This window comes from Mustelus asterias, unplaced genomic scaffold (genome assembly GCF_964213995.1).
Source record: "Mustelus asterias unplaced genomic scaffold, sMusAst1.hap1.1 HAP1_SCAFFOLD_255, whole genome shotgun sequence".
In the NCBI taxonomy this organism is placed as follows: Eukaryota; Metazoa; Chordata; class Chondrichthyes; order Carcharhiniformes; family Triakidae; genus Mustelus; species Mustelus asterias.
The window spans coordinates 595,939-613,325 of record NW_027590222.1 but is presented as its reverse complement, the minus strand read 5'-3'; the positions used below and the strand labels follow the sequence as shown (position 1 = coordinate 613,325).

The 17,387-nt window shown below is 67.8% G+C and overlaps 1 protein-coding gene across 1 annotated transcript in view; it reads left to right on the top strand.

Annotated features, from left to right (window-relative positions):
• LOC144485965 (multiple epidermal growth factor-like domains protein 8) overlaps window positions 1–17,187 on the top strand; it is a gene marked incomplete at its 5' end in the record, with an annotated part of 41,375 nt that extends 24,188 nt beyond the window's left edge. The window contains 2 exons of the mRNA XM_078204039.1: window positions 15,391–15,517; window positions 15,989–17,187. Of these exons, the coding sequence (XP_078060165.1) occupies window positions 15,391–15,517; window positions 15,989–17,179 (1,318 nt within the window). The remainder of the gene's footprint in view (window positions 1–15,390; window positions 15,518–15,988) is intronic.
• Window positions 17,188–17,387: the final 200 nt, after the last annotated feature.

Genomic DNA, 17,387 nt, shown 5'->3' with positions numbered 1-17,387 from the left:
CCCCGCACCGAAACTCCAACCACCCCGCACCATAACCCCAACCACCCCCGCACCGAAACTCCAACCACCCCGCACCATAACCCCAACCACCCCGCACCATAACCCCAACCACCCCCGCACCGAAACTCCAACCACCCCGCACCATAACCCCAACCACCCCGCACCATAACCCCAACCACCCCGCACCGAAACCCCAACCACCCCGCACCGTAACCCCAACTACCCCACCGTAACCCCAACCACCCCCGCACCATAACCCCAACCACCCCGCACCGTAACCCCAACTACCCCACCGTAACCCCAATCACCCCCGCACCATAACGCCAACCACCCCGTACCGAAACCCCAACCACCCCGCACCGTAACCCCAACCACCCCCGCACCGTAACCCCAACCACCCCGCACCGAAGCTCCAACCACCCCGCACCGAAACTCCAACCACCCCGCACCGTAACCCCAACCACCCCCGCACCGTAACCCCAACCACCCTGGACCGAAACTCCAACCACCCCGCACCATAACCCCAACCACCCCCGCACCGAAACTCCAACCACCCCGCACCATAACCCCAACCACCCCGCACCATAACCCCAACCACCCCCGCACCGAAACTCCAACCACCGCGCACCATAACCCGAACCACCCCGCACCATAACCCCAACCACCCCGCACCGAAACCCCAACCACCCCGCACCGTAACCCCAACTACCCCACCGTAACCCCAACCACCCCCGCACCATAACCCCAACCACCCCGCACCGTAACCCCAACTACCCCACCGTAACCCCAATCACCCCCGCACCATAACCCCAACCACCCCGTACCGAAACCCCAACCACCCCGCACCGTAACCCCAACTACCCCACCGGAACCGCAACCACCCCCGCACCGTAACCCCAACCACCCCCGCACCGTAACCCCAACCACCCCGCACCGAAACTCCAACCACCCCGCACCGTAACCCCAACCACCCCCGCACCGTAACCCCAACCACCCCCGCACCGAAACTCCAACCACTCCGCACCATAACCCCAACCACCCCGCACCGAAACGCCAACCACCCCGCACCGAAACTCCAACCACCCCGCACCATAACCCCAACCACTCCGCACCATAACCCCAACCACCCCGCACCGAAACCCCAACCAACCCGCACCGTAACCCCAACCACCCCGCACCGTAACCCCAACTACCCCACCGTAACCCCAACCACCCCGCACCGAAACCCCAACCACCCCGCACCGAAACCTCAACTAGCCCACCGTAACCCCAACCACCCCGCACCGTAACCCCAACCACCCCGCACCGTAACCCCAACCATCCCGCACCGTAACCCCAACCACCCCCGCACCGTAACCCCAACCACCCCCGCACCGTAACCCCAACCACCCCCGCACCGTAACCCCAACCACCCCCGCACCGTAACCCCAACCACCCCCGCACCGTAACCCCAACCACCCCCGCACCGTAACCCCAACCACCCCGCACCGTAACCCCAACCACCCCCGCACCGAAACCCCAACCACCCCCGCACCGAAACTCCAACCACCCCGCACCGTAACCCCAACCACCCCCGCGCCATAACCCCAACCACCCCCGCGCCGTAACCCCAACCACCCCCGCACTGAAACTCCAACCACCCCCGCACCGAAACTCCAGCCACCCCCGCACCGTAACCCCAACCACCCCCGCACCGAAACCCCAACCACTCCGCACCATAACCCCAACCACCCCCGCACCGTAACCCCAACCACCCCCGCACCGAAACCCCAACCACCCCCGCACCGAAACCCAAACCACCCCGCACCGTAACCCCAAACACCCCCGCACCGTAACCCAAACCACCCCGCGCCGTAACCCCAACCACCCCCGCACCGTAACCCCAACCACCCCCGCACCGTAACCCCAACCACCCCCGCACCGTAACCCCAACCACCCCGCACCGAAACTCCAACCACCCCGCACCGAAACTCCAACCACCCCGCACCGTAACCCCAACCACCCCCGCACCGTAACCCCAACCACCCCGCACCGAAGCTCCAACCACCCCGCACCATAACGCCAACCACCCCCGCACCGAAACTCCAACCACCCCGCACCATAACCCCAACCACCCCGCACCATAACCCCAACCACCCCCGCACCGAAACTCCAACCACCCCGCACCATAACCCCAACCACCCCGCACCATAACCCCAACCACCCCGCACCGAAACCCCACCACCCCGCACCGTAACCCCAACTACCCCACCGTAACCCCAACCACCCCCGCACCATAACCCCAACCACCCCGCACCATAACCCCAACCATCCCGCACCGTAACCCCAACTACCCCACCATAACCCCAACCACCCCGTACCGAAACCCCAACCACCCCCGCACCGTAACCCCAACCACCCCCGCACCGTAACCCCAACCACCCCGCACCGAAACTCCAACCACCCCGCACCGAAACTCCAACCACCCCGCACCGTAACCCCAACCACCCCCGCACCGTAACCCCAACCACCCCCGCACCGTAACCCCAACCACCCCGCACGGAAACTCCAACCACCCCGCACCATAACCCCAACCACCCCCGCACCGAAACTCCAACCACCCCGCACCATAACCCCAACCACCCCGCACCATAACCCCAACCACCCCCGCACCGAAACTCCAACCACCCCGCACCATAACCCCAACCACCCCGCACCATAACCCCAACCACCCCGCACCATAACCCCAACCACCCCGCACCGAAACCCCAACCACCCCGCACCGTAACCCCAACTACCCCACCGTAACCCCAACCACCCCCGCACCATAACCCCAACCACCTCGCACCGTAACCCCAACTACCCCACCGTAACCCCAATCACCCCCGCACCATTACCCCAACCACCCCCGCACCGTAACCCCAACCACCCCCGCACCGTAACCCCAACCACCCCGCACCGAAACTCCAACCACCCCGCACCGTAACCCCAACCACCCCCGCACCGTAACCCCAACCACCCCCGCACCGAAACTCCAACCACTCCGCACCATAACCCCAACCACCCCGCACCGAAACCCCAACCACCTCGCACCGAAACTCCAACCGCCCCGCACCATAACCCCAACCACTCCGCACCATAACCCCAACCACCCCGCACCGTAACCCCAACCAACCCGCACCGTAACCCCAACCACCCCGCACCGTAACCCCAACTACCCCACCGTAACCCTAACCACCCCGCACCTTAACCCCAACTACCCCACCGTAACCCCAACCACCCCGCACCGAAACCTCAACTACCCCACCGTAACCCCAACCACCCCGCACCGTAACCCCAACCACCCCGCACCGTAACCCCAACCACCCCCGCACCGAAACTCCCACCACCCCCGCACCGAAACTCCAACCACCCCGCACCGAAACCCCAACCACCCCCGCGCCATAACCCCAACCACCCCCGCGCCGTAACCCCAACCACCCCCGCACCGAAACTCCAACCACCCCCGCACCGAAACTCCAACCACCCCCGCACCGAAACTCCAACCACTCCGCACCGTAACCCCAACCACCCCCGCACCGAAACTCCAACCACCCCCGCACCGAAACTCCAACCACCCCCGCACCGAAACTCCAACCACCCCCGCACCGAAACTCCAACCACCCCCGCACCGAAACCCCAGCCACCCCGCACCGAAACTCCAGCCACCCCACACCGAAACTCCAACCACCCCGCACCGAAACTCCAGCCACCCCCGCACCGAAACTCCAACCACCCCCGCACCGAAACTCCAACCACCCCCGCACCGAAACTCCAACCACCCCCGCACCGAAACCCCAACCACCCCCGCACCGAAACTCCAGCCACCCCCGCACCGAAACTCCAACCACCCCGCACCGAAACTCCAACCACCCCCGCACCGAAACCCCAACCACCCCCGCACCGAAACTCCAACCACCCCCGCACCGAAACTCCAACCACCCCGCACCGAAACTCCAACCACCCCGCACCGAAACTCCAGCCACCCCCGCACCGTAACCCCAACCACCCCCGCACCGTAACCCCAACCACCCCCGCACCGTAACCCCAACCACCCCCGCACCGTAACCCCAACCACCCCCGCACCATAACCCCAACCACTCCGCACCATAACCCCAACCACCCCCGCACCGTAACCCCAACCACCCCCGCACCGAAACCCCAACCACCCCCGCACCGAAACCCAAACCACCCCGCACCGTAACCCCAAACACCCCCGCACCGTAACCCAAACCACCCCGCACCGTAACCCCAACCACCCCCGCACCGAAACCCCAACCACCCCCGCACCGAAACTCCAACCACCCCCGCACCGAATCTCCAACCACCCCCGCACCGAAACTCCAACCACCCCCGCACCGAAACTCCGACCACCCCGCACCGAAACTCCAGCCACCCCCGCACCATAACCCCAACCACTCCGCACCATAACCCCAACCACCCCGCACCATAACCCCAACCACCCCGCACCGAAACCCCAACCACCCCGCACCGTAACCCCAACTACCCCGCGCCGTAACCCCAACCACCCCCGCACCGTAACCCCAACCACCCCCGCACCGTAACCCCAACCACACCCGCACCGTAACCCCAACCACCCCGCACCGAAACTCCAACCACCCCGCACCGAAACTCCAACGACCCCGCACCATAATCCCAACCAGCCCCGCACCGTAACCCCAACCACCCCGCACCGAAACTCCAACCACCCCGCACCATAACCCCAACCACCCCCGCACCGAAACTCCAACCACCCCGCACCATAACCCCAACCACCCCGCACCATAACCCCAACCACCCCGCACCATAACCCCAACCACCCCGCACCATAACCCCAACCACCCCGCACCATAACCCCAACCACCCCGCACCGAAACCCCAACCACCCCGCACCATAACCCCAACTACCCCACCGTAACCCCAACCACCCCCGCACCATAACCCCAACCACCCCGCACCGTAACCCCAACTACCCCACCGTAACCCCAATCACCCCCGCACCATAACGCCAACCACCCCGTACCGAAACCCCAACGACCCCGCACCGTAACCCCAACCACCCCCGCACCGTAACCCCAACTACCCCGCACCGAAGCTCCAACCACCCCGCACCGAAACTCCAACCACCCCGCACCGTAACCCCAACCACCCCCGCACCGTAACCCCAACCACCCTGGACCGAAACTCCAACCACCCCGCACCATAACCCCAACCACCCCCGCACCGAAACTCCAACCACCCCGCAGCAGAACCCCAACCACCCCGCACCATAACCCCAACCACCCCCGCACCGAAACTCCAACCACCGCGCACCATAACCCGAACCACCCCGCACCATAACCCCAACCACCCCGCACCGAAGCCCCAACCACCCCGCACCGTAACCCCAACTACCCCACCGTAACCCCAACCACCCCCGCACCATAACCCCAACCACCCCGCACCGTAACCCCAACTACCCCACCGTAACCCCAAGCACCCCCGCACCATAACCCCAACCACCCCGTACCGAAACCCCAACCACCCCGCACCGTAACCCCAACTACCCCACCGGAACCGCAACCACCCCCGCACCGTAACCCCAACCACCCCCGCACCGTAACCCCAACCACCCCGCACCGAAACTCCAACCACCCCGCACCGTAACCCCAACCACCCCCGCACCGTAACCCCAACCACCCCCGCACCGAAACTCCAACCACTCCGCACCATAACCCCAACCACCCCGCACCGAAACCCCAACCACCCCGCACCGAAACTCCAACCACCCCGCACCATAACCCCAACCACTCCGCACCATAACCCCAACCACCCCGCACCGAAACCCCAACCAACCCGCACCGTAACCCCAACCACCCCGCACCGTAACCCCAACTACCCCACCGTAACCCTAACCACCCCGCACCGTAACCCCAACTACCCCACCGTAACCCCAACCACCCCGCACCGAAACCCCAACCACCCCGCACCGAAACCTCAACTAGCCCACCGTAACCCCAACCACCCCGCACCGTAACCCCAACCACCCCCGCACCAAAACTCCAACCACCCCGCACCGTAACCCCAACCACCCCCGCGCCATAACCCCAACCACCCCCGCGCCGTAACCCCAACCACCCCCGCACCGTAACCCCAACCACCCCCGCACCGTAACCCCAACCACCCCCGCACCGTAACCCCAACCACCCCCGCACCGTAACCCCAACCACCCCGCACCGTAACCCCAACCACCCCCGCACCGAAACCCCAACCACCCCCGCACCAAAACTCCAACCACCCCGCACCGTAACCCCAACCACCCCCGCGCCATAACCCCAACCACCCCCGCGCCGTAACCCCAACCACCCCCGCACCGAAACTCCAACCACCCCCGCACCGAAACTCCAGCCACCCCCGCACCGTAACCCCAACCACCCCCGCACCATAACCCCAACCACTCCGCACCATAACCCCAACCACCCCCGCACCGTAACCCCAACCACCCCCGCACCGAAACCCCAACCACCCCCGCACCGAAACCCAAACCACCCCGCACCGTAACCCCAAACACCCCCGCACCGTAACCCAAACCACCCCGCACCGTAACCCCAACCACCCCCGCACCGTAACCCCAACCACCCCCGCACCGAAACCCCAACCACCCCCGCACCGAAACCCCAACCACCCCCGCACCGAAACTCCAACCACCCCCGCACCGAAACCCCAACCACCCCGCACCGAAACTCCAACCACCCCCGCACCGAATCTCCAACCACCCCCGCACCGAAACTCCAACCACACCCGCACCGAAACTCCAACCACCCCGCACCGAAACTCCAGCCACCCCCGCACCATAACCCCAACCACTCCGCACCATAACCCCAACCACCCCGCACCATAACCCCAACCACCCCGCACCGAAACCGCAACCACCCCGCGCCGTAACCCCAACCACCCCCGCACCGTAACCCCAACCACCCCCGCACCGTAACCCCAACCACCCCCGCACCGTAACCCCAACCACCCCGCACCGAAACTCCAACCACCCCGCACCGAAACTCCAACGACCCCGCACCATAACCCCAACCACCCCCGCACCGTAACCCCAACCACCCCCGCACCGTAACCCCAACCACCCCGCACCGAAACTCCAACCACCCCGCACCATAACCCCAACCACCCCCGCACCGAAACTCCAACCACCCCGCACCATAACCCCAACCACCCCGCACCATAACCCCAACCACCCCCGCACCGAAACTCCAACCACCCCGCACCATAACCCCAACCACCCCGCACCATAACCCCAACCACCCCGCACCGAAACCCCAACCACCCCGCACCGTAACCCCAACTACCCCACCGTAACCCCAACCACCCCCGCACCATAACCCCAACCACCCCGCACCGTAACCCCAACTACCCCACCGTAACCCCAATCACCCCCGCACCATAACGCCAACCACCCCGTACCGAAACCCCAACCACCCCGCACCGTAACCCCAACCACCCCCGCACCGTAACCCCAACCACCCCGCACCGAAGCTCCAACCACCCCGCACCGAAACTCCAACCACCCCGCACCGTAACCCCAACCACCCCCGCACCGTAACCCCAACCACCCTGGACCGAAACTCCAACCACCCCGCACCATAACCCCAACCACCCCCGCACCGAAACTCCAACCACCCCGCACCATAACCCCAACCACCCCGCACCATAACCCCAACCACCCCCGCACCGAAACTCCAACCACCGCGCACCATAACCCGAACCACCCCGCACCATAACCCCAACCACCCCGCACCGAAACCCCAACCACCCCGCACCGTAACCCCAACTACCCCACCGTAACCCCAACCACCCCCGCACCATAACCCCAACCACCCCGCACCGTAACCCCAACTACCCCACCGTAACCCCAATCACCCCCGCACCATAACCCCAACCACCCCGTACCGAAACCCCAACCACCCCGCACCGTAACCCCAACTACCCCACCGGAACCGCAACCACCCCCGCACCGTAACCCCAACCACCCCCGCACCGTAACCCCAACCACCCCGCACCGAAACTCCAACCACCCCGCACCGTAACCCCAACCACCCCCGCACCGTAACCCCAACCACCCCCGCACCGAAACTCCAACCACTCCGCACCATAACCCCAACCACCCCGCACCGAAACGCCAACCACCCCGCACCGAAACTCCAACCACCCCGCACCATAACCCCAACCACTCCGCACCATAACCCCAACCACCCCGCACCGAAACCCCAACCAACCCGCACCGTAACCCCAACCACCCCGCACCGTAACCCCAACTACCCCACCGTAACCCCAACCACCCCGCACCGAAACCCCAACCACCCCGCACCGAAACCTCAACTAGCCCACCGTAACCCCAACCACCCCGCACCGTAACCCCAACCACCCCGCACCGTAACCCCAACCATCCCGCACCGTAACCCCAACCACCCCCGCACCGTAACCCCAACCACCCCCGCACCGTAACCCCAACCACCCCCGCACCGTAACCCCAACCACCCCCGCACCGTAACCCCAACCACCCCCGCACCGTAACCCCAACCACCCCCGCACCGTAACCCCAACCACCCCGCACCGTAACCCCAACCACCCCCGCACCGAAACCCCAACCACCCCCGCACCGAAACTCCAACCACCCCGCACCGTAACCCCAACCACCCCCGCGCCATAACCCCAACCACCCCCGCGCCGTAACCCCAACCACCCCCGCACTGAAACTCCAACCACCCCCGCACCGAAACTCCAGCCACCCCCGCACCGTAACCCCAACCACCCCCGCACCGAAACCCCAACCACTCCGCACCATAACCCCAACCACCCCCGCACCGTAACCCCAACCACCCCCGCACCGAAACCCCAACCACCCCCGCACCGAAACCCAAACCACCCCGCACCGTAACCCCAAACACCCCCGCACCGTAACCCAAACCACCCCGCGCCGTAACCCCAACCACCCCCGCACCGTAACCCCAACCACCCCCGCACCGTAACCCCAACCACCCCCGCACCGTAACCCCAACCACCCCGCACCGAAACTCCAACCACCCCGCACCGAAACTCCAACCACCCCGCACCGTAACCCCAACCACCCCCGCACCGTAACCCCAACCACCCCGCACCGAAGCTCCAACCACCCCGCACCATAACGCCAACCACCCCCGCACCGAAACTCCAACCACCCCGCACCATAACCCCAACCACCCCGCACCATAACCCCAACCACCCCCGCACCGAAACTCCAACCACCCCGCACCATAACCCCAACCACCCCGCACCATAACCCCAACCACCCCGCACCGAAACCCCACCACCCCGCACCGTAACCCCAACTACCACACCGTAACCCCAACCACCCCCGCACCATAACCCCAACCACCCCGCACCATAACCCCAACCATCCCGCACCGTAACCCCAACTACCCCACCATAACCCCAACCACCCCGTACCGAAACCCCAACCACCCCCGCACCGTAACCCCAACCACCCCCGCACCGTAACCCCAACCACCCCGCACCGAAACTCCAACCACCCCGCACCGAAACTCCAACCACCCCGCACCGTAACCCCAACCACCCCCGCACCGTAACCCCAACCACCCCCGCACCGTAACCCCAACCACCCCGCACGGAAACTCCAACCACCCCGCACCATAACCCCAACCACCCCCGCACCGAAACTCCAACCACCCCGCACCATAACCCCAACCACCCCGCACCATAACCCCAACCACCCCCGCACCGAAACTCCAACCACCCCGCACCATAACCCCAACCACCCCGCACCATAACCCCAACCACCCCGCACCATAACCCCAACCACCCCGCACCGAAACCCCAACCACCCCGCACCGTAACCCCAACTACCCCACCGTAACCCCAACCACCCCCGCACCATAACCCCAACCACCTCGCACCGTAACCCCAACTACCCCACCGTAACCCCAATCACCCCCGCACCATTACCCCAACCACCCCCGCACCGTAACCCCAACCACCCCCGCACCGTAACCCCAACCACCCCGCACCGAAACTCCAACCACCCCGCACCGTAACCCCAACCACCCCCGCACCGTAACCCCAACCACCCCCGCACCGAAACTCCAACCACTCCGCACCATAACCCCAACCACCCCGCACCGAAACCCCAACCACCTCGCACCGAAACTCCAACCGCCCCGCACCATAACCCCAACCACTCCGCACCATAACCCCAACCACCCCGCACCGTAACCCCAACCAACCCGCACCGTAACCCCAACCACCCCGCACCGTAACCCCAACTACCCCACCGTAACCCTAACCACCCCGCACCTTAACCCCAACTACCCCACCGTAACCCCAACCACCCCGCACCGAAACCTCAACTACCCCACCGTAACCCCAACCACCCCGCACCGTAACCCCAACCATCCCGCACCGTAACCCCAACCACCCCCGCACTGTAACCCCAACCACCCCCGCACCGTAACCCCAACCACCCCCGCACCGTAACCCCAACCACCCCCGCACCGTAACCCCAACCACCCCCGCACCGTAACCCCAACCACCCCGCACCGTAACCCCAACCACCCCCGCACCGAAACCCCAACCACCCCCGCACCGAAACTCCAACCACCCCACACCGTAACCCCAACCACCCCCGCACCGAAACTCCAACCACCCCCGCACCGAAACCCCAACCACCCCGCACCGTAACCCCAACCACCCCCGCGCCATAACCCCAACCATCCCCGCGCCGTAACCCCAACCACCCCCGCACCGAAACTCCAACCACCCCCGCACCGAAACTCCAACCACCCCCGCACCGAAACTCCAACCACCCCGCACCGTAACCCCAACCACCCCCGCACCATAACCCCAACCACCCCCGCACCGTAACCCCAACCACCCCCGCACCGAAACCCCAACCACCCCCGCACCGAAACTCCAACCACCCCGCACCGTAACCCCAACCACCCCCGCACCGTAACCCCAACCACCCCGCACCGAAACTCCAACCACCCCGCACCATAACCCCAACCACCCCCGCACCGAAACTCCAACCACCCCGCACCATAACCCCAACCACCCCGCACCATAACCCCAACCACCCCCGCACCATAACCCCAACCACCCCCACACCATAACCCCAACCACCCCGCACCGTAACCCCAACTACCCCACCGTAACCCCAATCACCCCCGCACCATAACCCCAACCACCCCGTACCGAAACCCCAACCACCCCGCACCGTAACCCCAACTACCCCACCGTAACCCCAACCACCCCCGCACCGTAACCCCAACCACCCCCGCACCGTAACCCCAACCACCCCGCACCGAAACTCCAACCACCCCGCACCGTAACCCCAACCACCCCCGCACCGAAACTCCAACCACTCCGCACCATAACCCCAACCACCCCGCACCGAAACCCCAACCACCCCGCACCGAAACTCCAATCACCCCGCACCATAACCCCAACCACTCCGCACCATAACCCCAACCACCCCGCACCGAAACCCCAACCACCCCGCACCGTAACCCCAACCACCCCGCACCGTAACCCCAACTACCCCACCGTAACCCTAACCACCCCGCACCGTAACCCCAACTACCCCACCGTAACCCCAACCACCCCGCACCGAAACCCCAACCACCCCGCACCGAAACCTCAACTACCCCACCGTAACCCCAACCACCCCGCACCGTAACCCCAACTACCCCACCGTAACCCCAACCACCCCCGCACCGTAACCCCAACCACCCCCGCACCGTAACCCCAACCACCCCCGCACCGTAACCCCAACCACCCCCGCACTGTAACCCCAACCACCCCGCACCGTAACCCCAACCACCCCCGCACCGTAACCCCAACCACCCCCGCACCGAAACTCCAACCACCCCGCACCGTAACCCCAACCACCCCCGCACCGAACCTCCAACCACCCCCGCACCGAAACTCCAACCACCCCGCACCGTAACCCCAACCACCCCCGCGCCATAACCCCAACCACTCCCGCGCCGTAACCCCAACCACCCCCGCACCGAAACTCCAACCACCCCCGCACCGAAACTCCAACCACCCCCGCACCGAAACTCCAACCACCCCGCACCGTAACCCCAACCACCCCCGCACCATAACCCCAACCACCCCCGCACCGTAACACCAACCACCCCCGCACCGAAACCCTAACCACCCCCGCACCGAAACTCCAACCACCCCCGCACCGAAACTCCAACCACCCCCGCACCGAAACTCCAACCACCCCGCACCGAAACCCCAACCACCCCCGCACCATAACCCCAACCACCCCGCACCGTAACCCCAACCACCCCCGCACCGAAACCCCAACCACCCCCGCACCAAAACTCCAGCCACCCCCACACCGAAACTCCAACCACCCCCGCACCGAAACCCCTACCACCCCCGCACCGTAACCCCAACCAACCCGCACCGAAACTCCAACCACCCGGAACCGAAACTCCAAGCATCCCAGCCCCGTAGCCCCAACCACCCCGCGCCGTATCCCCAACCACCCCGCGCCGTATCCCCAACCACCCCGCACCGGAGCCCCAACCACCCAGCGCTGTAACCCCAAAGACACCCCACACCATAACCCCAACCCTCACGCCAATAGTTCAGCGCTCTCACACCAGCGTTCTTCACTCCCTGCCTGTCTTTCTCTCCTCCCCTCGCCCTCTCACTCCTCCCCTCGCCCTCTCACTCCTCCCCTCGCCCTCTCACTCCTCCTCTCGCCCTCTCACTCCTCCCCTCGCCCTCTCACTCCTCCCCTCGCCCTCTCTCTCCTCCCCTCACCCTCTCACTCCTCCCCTCGCCCTCCCTCTCCTCCCCTCGCCCTCTCCTCCCCTCGCCCTCTCTCTCCACCCCTCGCTCTCTTCCTCTGCCCCTCGCCCTCTTTCTCCGCCCCTCGCCCTCTTTCTCCGTCCCTCGCCCTCTCTCTCCGCCCCTCGCCCTCTCTCTACGCCCCTCGCCCTCTCTCTCCGCCCCTCGCCCTCTCTCTCTGCCCCTCGCCCTCTCTCTCTGCCCCTCGCCCTCTCTCTCCGCCCCTCGCCCTCTCTCTACGCCCCTCGCCCTCTCTCTCCGCCCCTCGCCTTCTCTCTCCGCCCCTCGCCCTCTCTCTCCGCCCCTCGCCCTCTCTCTCCGCCCCTCGCCCTCTCTCTCCGCCCCTCGCCCTCTCTCTCCGCCCCTCGCCCTCTCTCTCCGCCCCTCGCCCTCTCTCTCCGCCCCTCGCCCTCTCTCTCCGCCCCTCGCCCTCTCTCTCCGCCCCTCGCCCTCTCTCTCCGCCCCTCGCCCTCTCTCTCCGCCCCTCGCCCTCTCTCTCCGCCCCTCGCCCTCTCTCTCCGCCCCTCGCCCTCTCTCTCCGCCCCTCGCCCTCTCTCTCCGCCCCTCGCCCTCTCTCTCCGCCCCTCGCCCTCTCTCTCCGCCCCTCGCCCTCTCTCTCCGCCCCTCGCCCTCTCTCTCCGCCCCTCGCCCTCTCTCTCCGCCCCTCGCCCTCTCTCTCCGCCCCTCGCCCTCTCTCTCCGCCCCTCGCCCTCTCTCTCCGCCCCTCGCCCTCTCTCTCCGCCCCTCGCCCTCTCTCTCCGCCCCTCGCCCTCTCTCTCCGCCCCTCGCCCTCTCTCTCCGCCCCTCGCCCTCTCTCTCCGCCCCTCGCCCTCTCTCTCCGCCCCTCGCCCTCTCTCTCCGCCCCTCGCCCTCTCTCTCCGCCCCTCGCCCTCTCTCTCCGCCCCTCGCCCTCTCTCTCCGCCCCTCGCCCTCTCTCTCCGCCCCTCGCCCTCTCTCTCCGCCCCTCGCCCTCTCTCTCCGCCCCTCGCCCTCTCTCTCCGCCCCTCGCCCTCTCTCTCCGCCCCTCGCCCTCTCTCTCCGCCCCTCGCCCTCTCTCTCCGCCCCTCGCCCTCCCTCTCCGCCCCTCACCCGCCCCCTCCGCCCCTGGCCCGCCCCCTCCGCACCTGGCCCGCCCCCTCCGCCCCTGGCCCGCCCCCTCCGCCCCTGGCCCGCCCCCTCCGCCCCTGGCCCGCCCCCTCCGCCCCTGGCCCGCCCCCTCCACCCCTGGCCCGCCCCCTCCGCCCCTGGCCCGCCCCCTCCGCCCCTGGCCCGCCCCCTCCGCCCCTGGCCCGCCCCCTCCGCCCCGGCCCGCCCTCTCCGCCCCGGCCCGCCCTCTCCGCCCCTGGCCCGCCCTCTCCGCCCCTGGCCCGCCCTCTCCGCCCCTGGCCCGCCCCCTCCGCCCCGGCCCGCCCTCTCCGCCCCTGGCCCGCCCTCTCCGCCCCTGGCCCGCCCTCTCCGTCCCTGGCCCGCCCTCTCCGCCCCTGGCCCGCCCTCTCCGCCCCTGGCCCGCCCTCTCCGCCCCTGGCCCGCCCTCTCCGCCCCTGGCCCGCCCTCTCCGCCCCTGGCCCGCCCTCTCCGCCCCTGGCCCGCCCTCTCCGCCCCTGGCCCGCCCTCTCCGCCCCTGGCCCGCCCTCTCCGCCCCTGGCCCGCCCTCTCCGCCCCTCGCCCGCCCTCTCCGCCCCTCGCCCGCCCTCTCCGCCCCTCGCCCGCCCTCTCCGCCCCTCGCCCGCCCTCTCCGCCCCTCGCCCGCCCTCTCCGCCCCTCGCCCGCCCTCTCCGCCCCTCGCCCGCCCTCTCCTCCCCTCGCCCGCCCTCTCCGCCCCTCGCCCGCCCTCTCCGCCCCTCGCCCGCCCTCTCCGCCCCTCGCCCGCCCTCTCCGCCCCTCGCCCGCCCTCTCCGCCCCTCGCCCGCCCTCTCCGCCCCTCGCCCGCCCCTCGCCCGCCCTCTCTGCCCCTCGCCCGCCCTCTCCGCCCCTCGCCCGCCCTCTCCGCCCCTCGCCCGCCCTCTCCGCCCCTCGCCCGCCCTCTCCGCCCCTCGCCCGCCCTCTCCGCCCCTCGCCCGCCCTCTCCGCCCCTCGCCCGCCCTCTCCGCCCCTCGCCCGCCCTCTCCGCCCCTCGCCCGCCCTCTCCGCCCCTCGCTCGCCCTCTCCGCCCCTCGCCCGCCCTCTCCGCCCCTCGCCCGCCCTCTCCGCCCCTCGCCCGCCCTCTCCGCCCCTCGCCCGCCCTCTCCGCCCCTCGCCCGCCCTCTCCGCCCCTCGCCCGCCCTCTCCGCCCCTCGCCCGCCCTCTCCGCCCCTCGCCCGCCCTCTCCGCCCCTCGCCCGCCCTCTCCGCCCCTCGCCCGCCCTCTCCGCCCCTCGCCCGCCCTCTCCGCCCCTCGCCCGCCCTCTCCGCCCCTCGCCCGCCCTCTCCGCCCCTCCTCTCGGCCGCCCCCGACCTCCCCCCGACCTCCCCTGCGGAACCCCGACTACCCCCGCGGGCCCCTCCCACTTAGCCGACAATGATACCCTCTGCTGTGTTGCAGATGCCAGTGTAACGGGCACTGGGACAGATGTCGAACAACAGATGGGACCGAGTGCCAATGTCAGAATAACACTGAGACCAGCTGTCCCACAGCTCAAACTGATAAGAAGGACTGTTATAAATACCAGGTGAGCGCCTTGGCCCCGCCCCTCGCAGCACCCCCACCCCGGTCCCTCACGGCGCCAGCCCTCCGCCCCCCCCCCCCATTCCCTTGCGGCCTCAGTCCCCCCACCCCGGTCCCTCGCGGCACCCCCCCCGGTCCCTCACGACACCCCCCCCCCGGTCCCTCGAGGCACCCCCCCCCGGTCCCTCGCGGCACCCCCTTCCCTCGCTGAACCCCCCCCCCCAGTCCCTCGCGGACCCCCCCCTCCAGTCCCTCGCGAACCCCCCCCCCCAGTCCCTCGCTGACCCCCCCTCCAGTCCCTCGCTGACCCCCCCTCCAGTCCCTCGCGAACCCCTCCCCGGTCCCTCGCGGACCCTCCCCAGTCCCTCGCGGACCCTCCCCAGTCCCTCGCAGACCCTCCATCCCGCGCGGAACCCCCCCTTATTCCTTTCCTTGGCGGTGAGCTGATGTTAGCTGGTGCTGTTCCTCTCCGCAGTGCGCCCGGTGTAAGGAGAATTTCCTGGGGAACCCGACGAATGGCCGGCAGTGTTACCGGCAGATTACGGTGGAACAGGAATACTGCTTCGATCCGACATCACAGAACAACTGTTACCACGAGCCCAACATCAAGAACCTGCCGCTGGGCCGCACGGTGCTGTTTGCCGTGCAGCCCAAGTTCACCAACGTGGATATCCGCATCACCATCGATGTGACCTTCGGCGGCGTGGATGTCTACATCTCCAACTCTCACTCCTCCTTCACCGTCAGCGTGGACCCGGCCACCGGGCTGCACACCGTGCAGGTGGGCGACCCCGATTCCCGGCGCGACACCCCCAGCCCCGAGCTGCTGAGGCGCCGGCGGGCACTGAACGTGAGCGCGCCGCTGGCCGAGGCTCCGGCTGAGGAGAGGGTGCGGGAGGAGAGGGCCGAGGGGCTGACCACCTACATCACCATCGGCAGCCAGCACACCATCCTGGTGGTGAAGGCGGTGAGGGAGCGCCTGGTCATCACCTACCCATACGAGCTGCACACACTGAAGACCCAGCGCTTCTTCATGGTGCTGCTGGGAGTGGGGAACGGCAGCGGCGGCGAGTCCCAGGGCCTCCTCTTCTTCCGCCAGGACCAGGCCCACATCGACCTCTTTGTCTTCTTCAGCGTCTTCTTCTCCTGCTTCTTCCTCTTCCTCTCGGTCTGCGTGCTGCTCTGGAAGATCAAGCAGTTTGTCGACTTCCGCCGGGAACACCACCGGCACATCCAGGAGATGAACAAGATGGCCAGCCGCCCCTTCGCCAAGCTGGCCGTGTACTTCCAGCCTGACACGGAGCTGGTCTTCCTCCCGCTCCGCCACAGGCTGATGCCCCGGTTAAAGGTGTACCCGCCAGAGCCCACCCCTCACCCTCACCCCCGCCGCTCGGAGCCCTTCCTGCCCCAGCTGCTCAGCTGCTCCTACCCAAACTTCAAGGTGGGGCCCATCACGCTGGAACCCACCGACGATGGCATGGCCGCTGTGGCCACGGTGATGTTCCAGCTGCCTGGCGGGGTCCTGGCCCCCAACCGGGCCTGTCTGGGCTCAGCGCTGGTCACCCTGAGGCACAACCTCCAGGAATATTGCAACTCCGGACACGGGACAAACAACTCACGCAAAGGAGGTTTGAGTCACGACAACCTGACCAGCATGTCCATGTGACCGGGGTGGGGGGGTGGCGGTGGGGGGGGAACCACAGAATGGGGGAGATCAGGTGGGGGTGCAGGGAGAGGGGAGGCTTGGGGGAGGTGGAGACCAGGCAGCGGGAAGGGAGACAATTGTGGGGGGGGGGGGAGAATCAGGTGGGATCACGGGGGTGGGACCAGGAAAGGGGTCCAACCAAGGCCAATGACGGCCTTGGTTGGAGAGA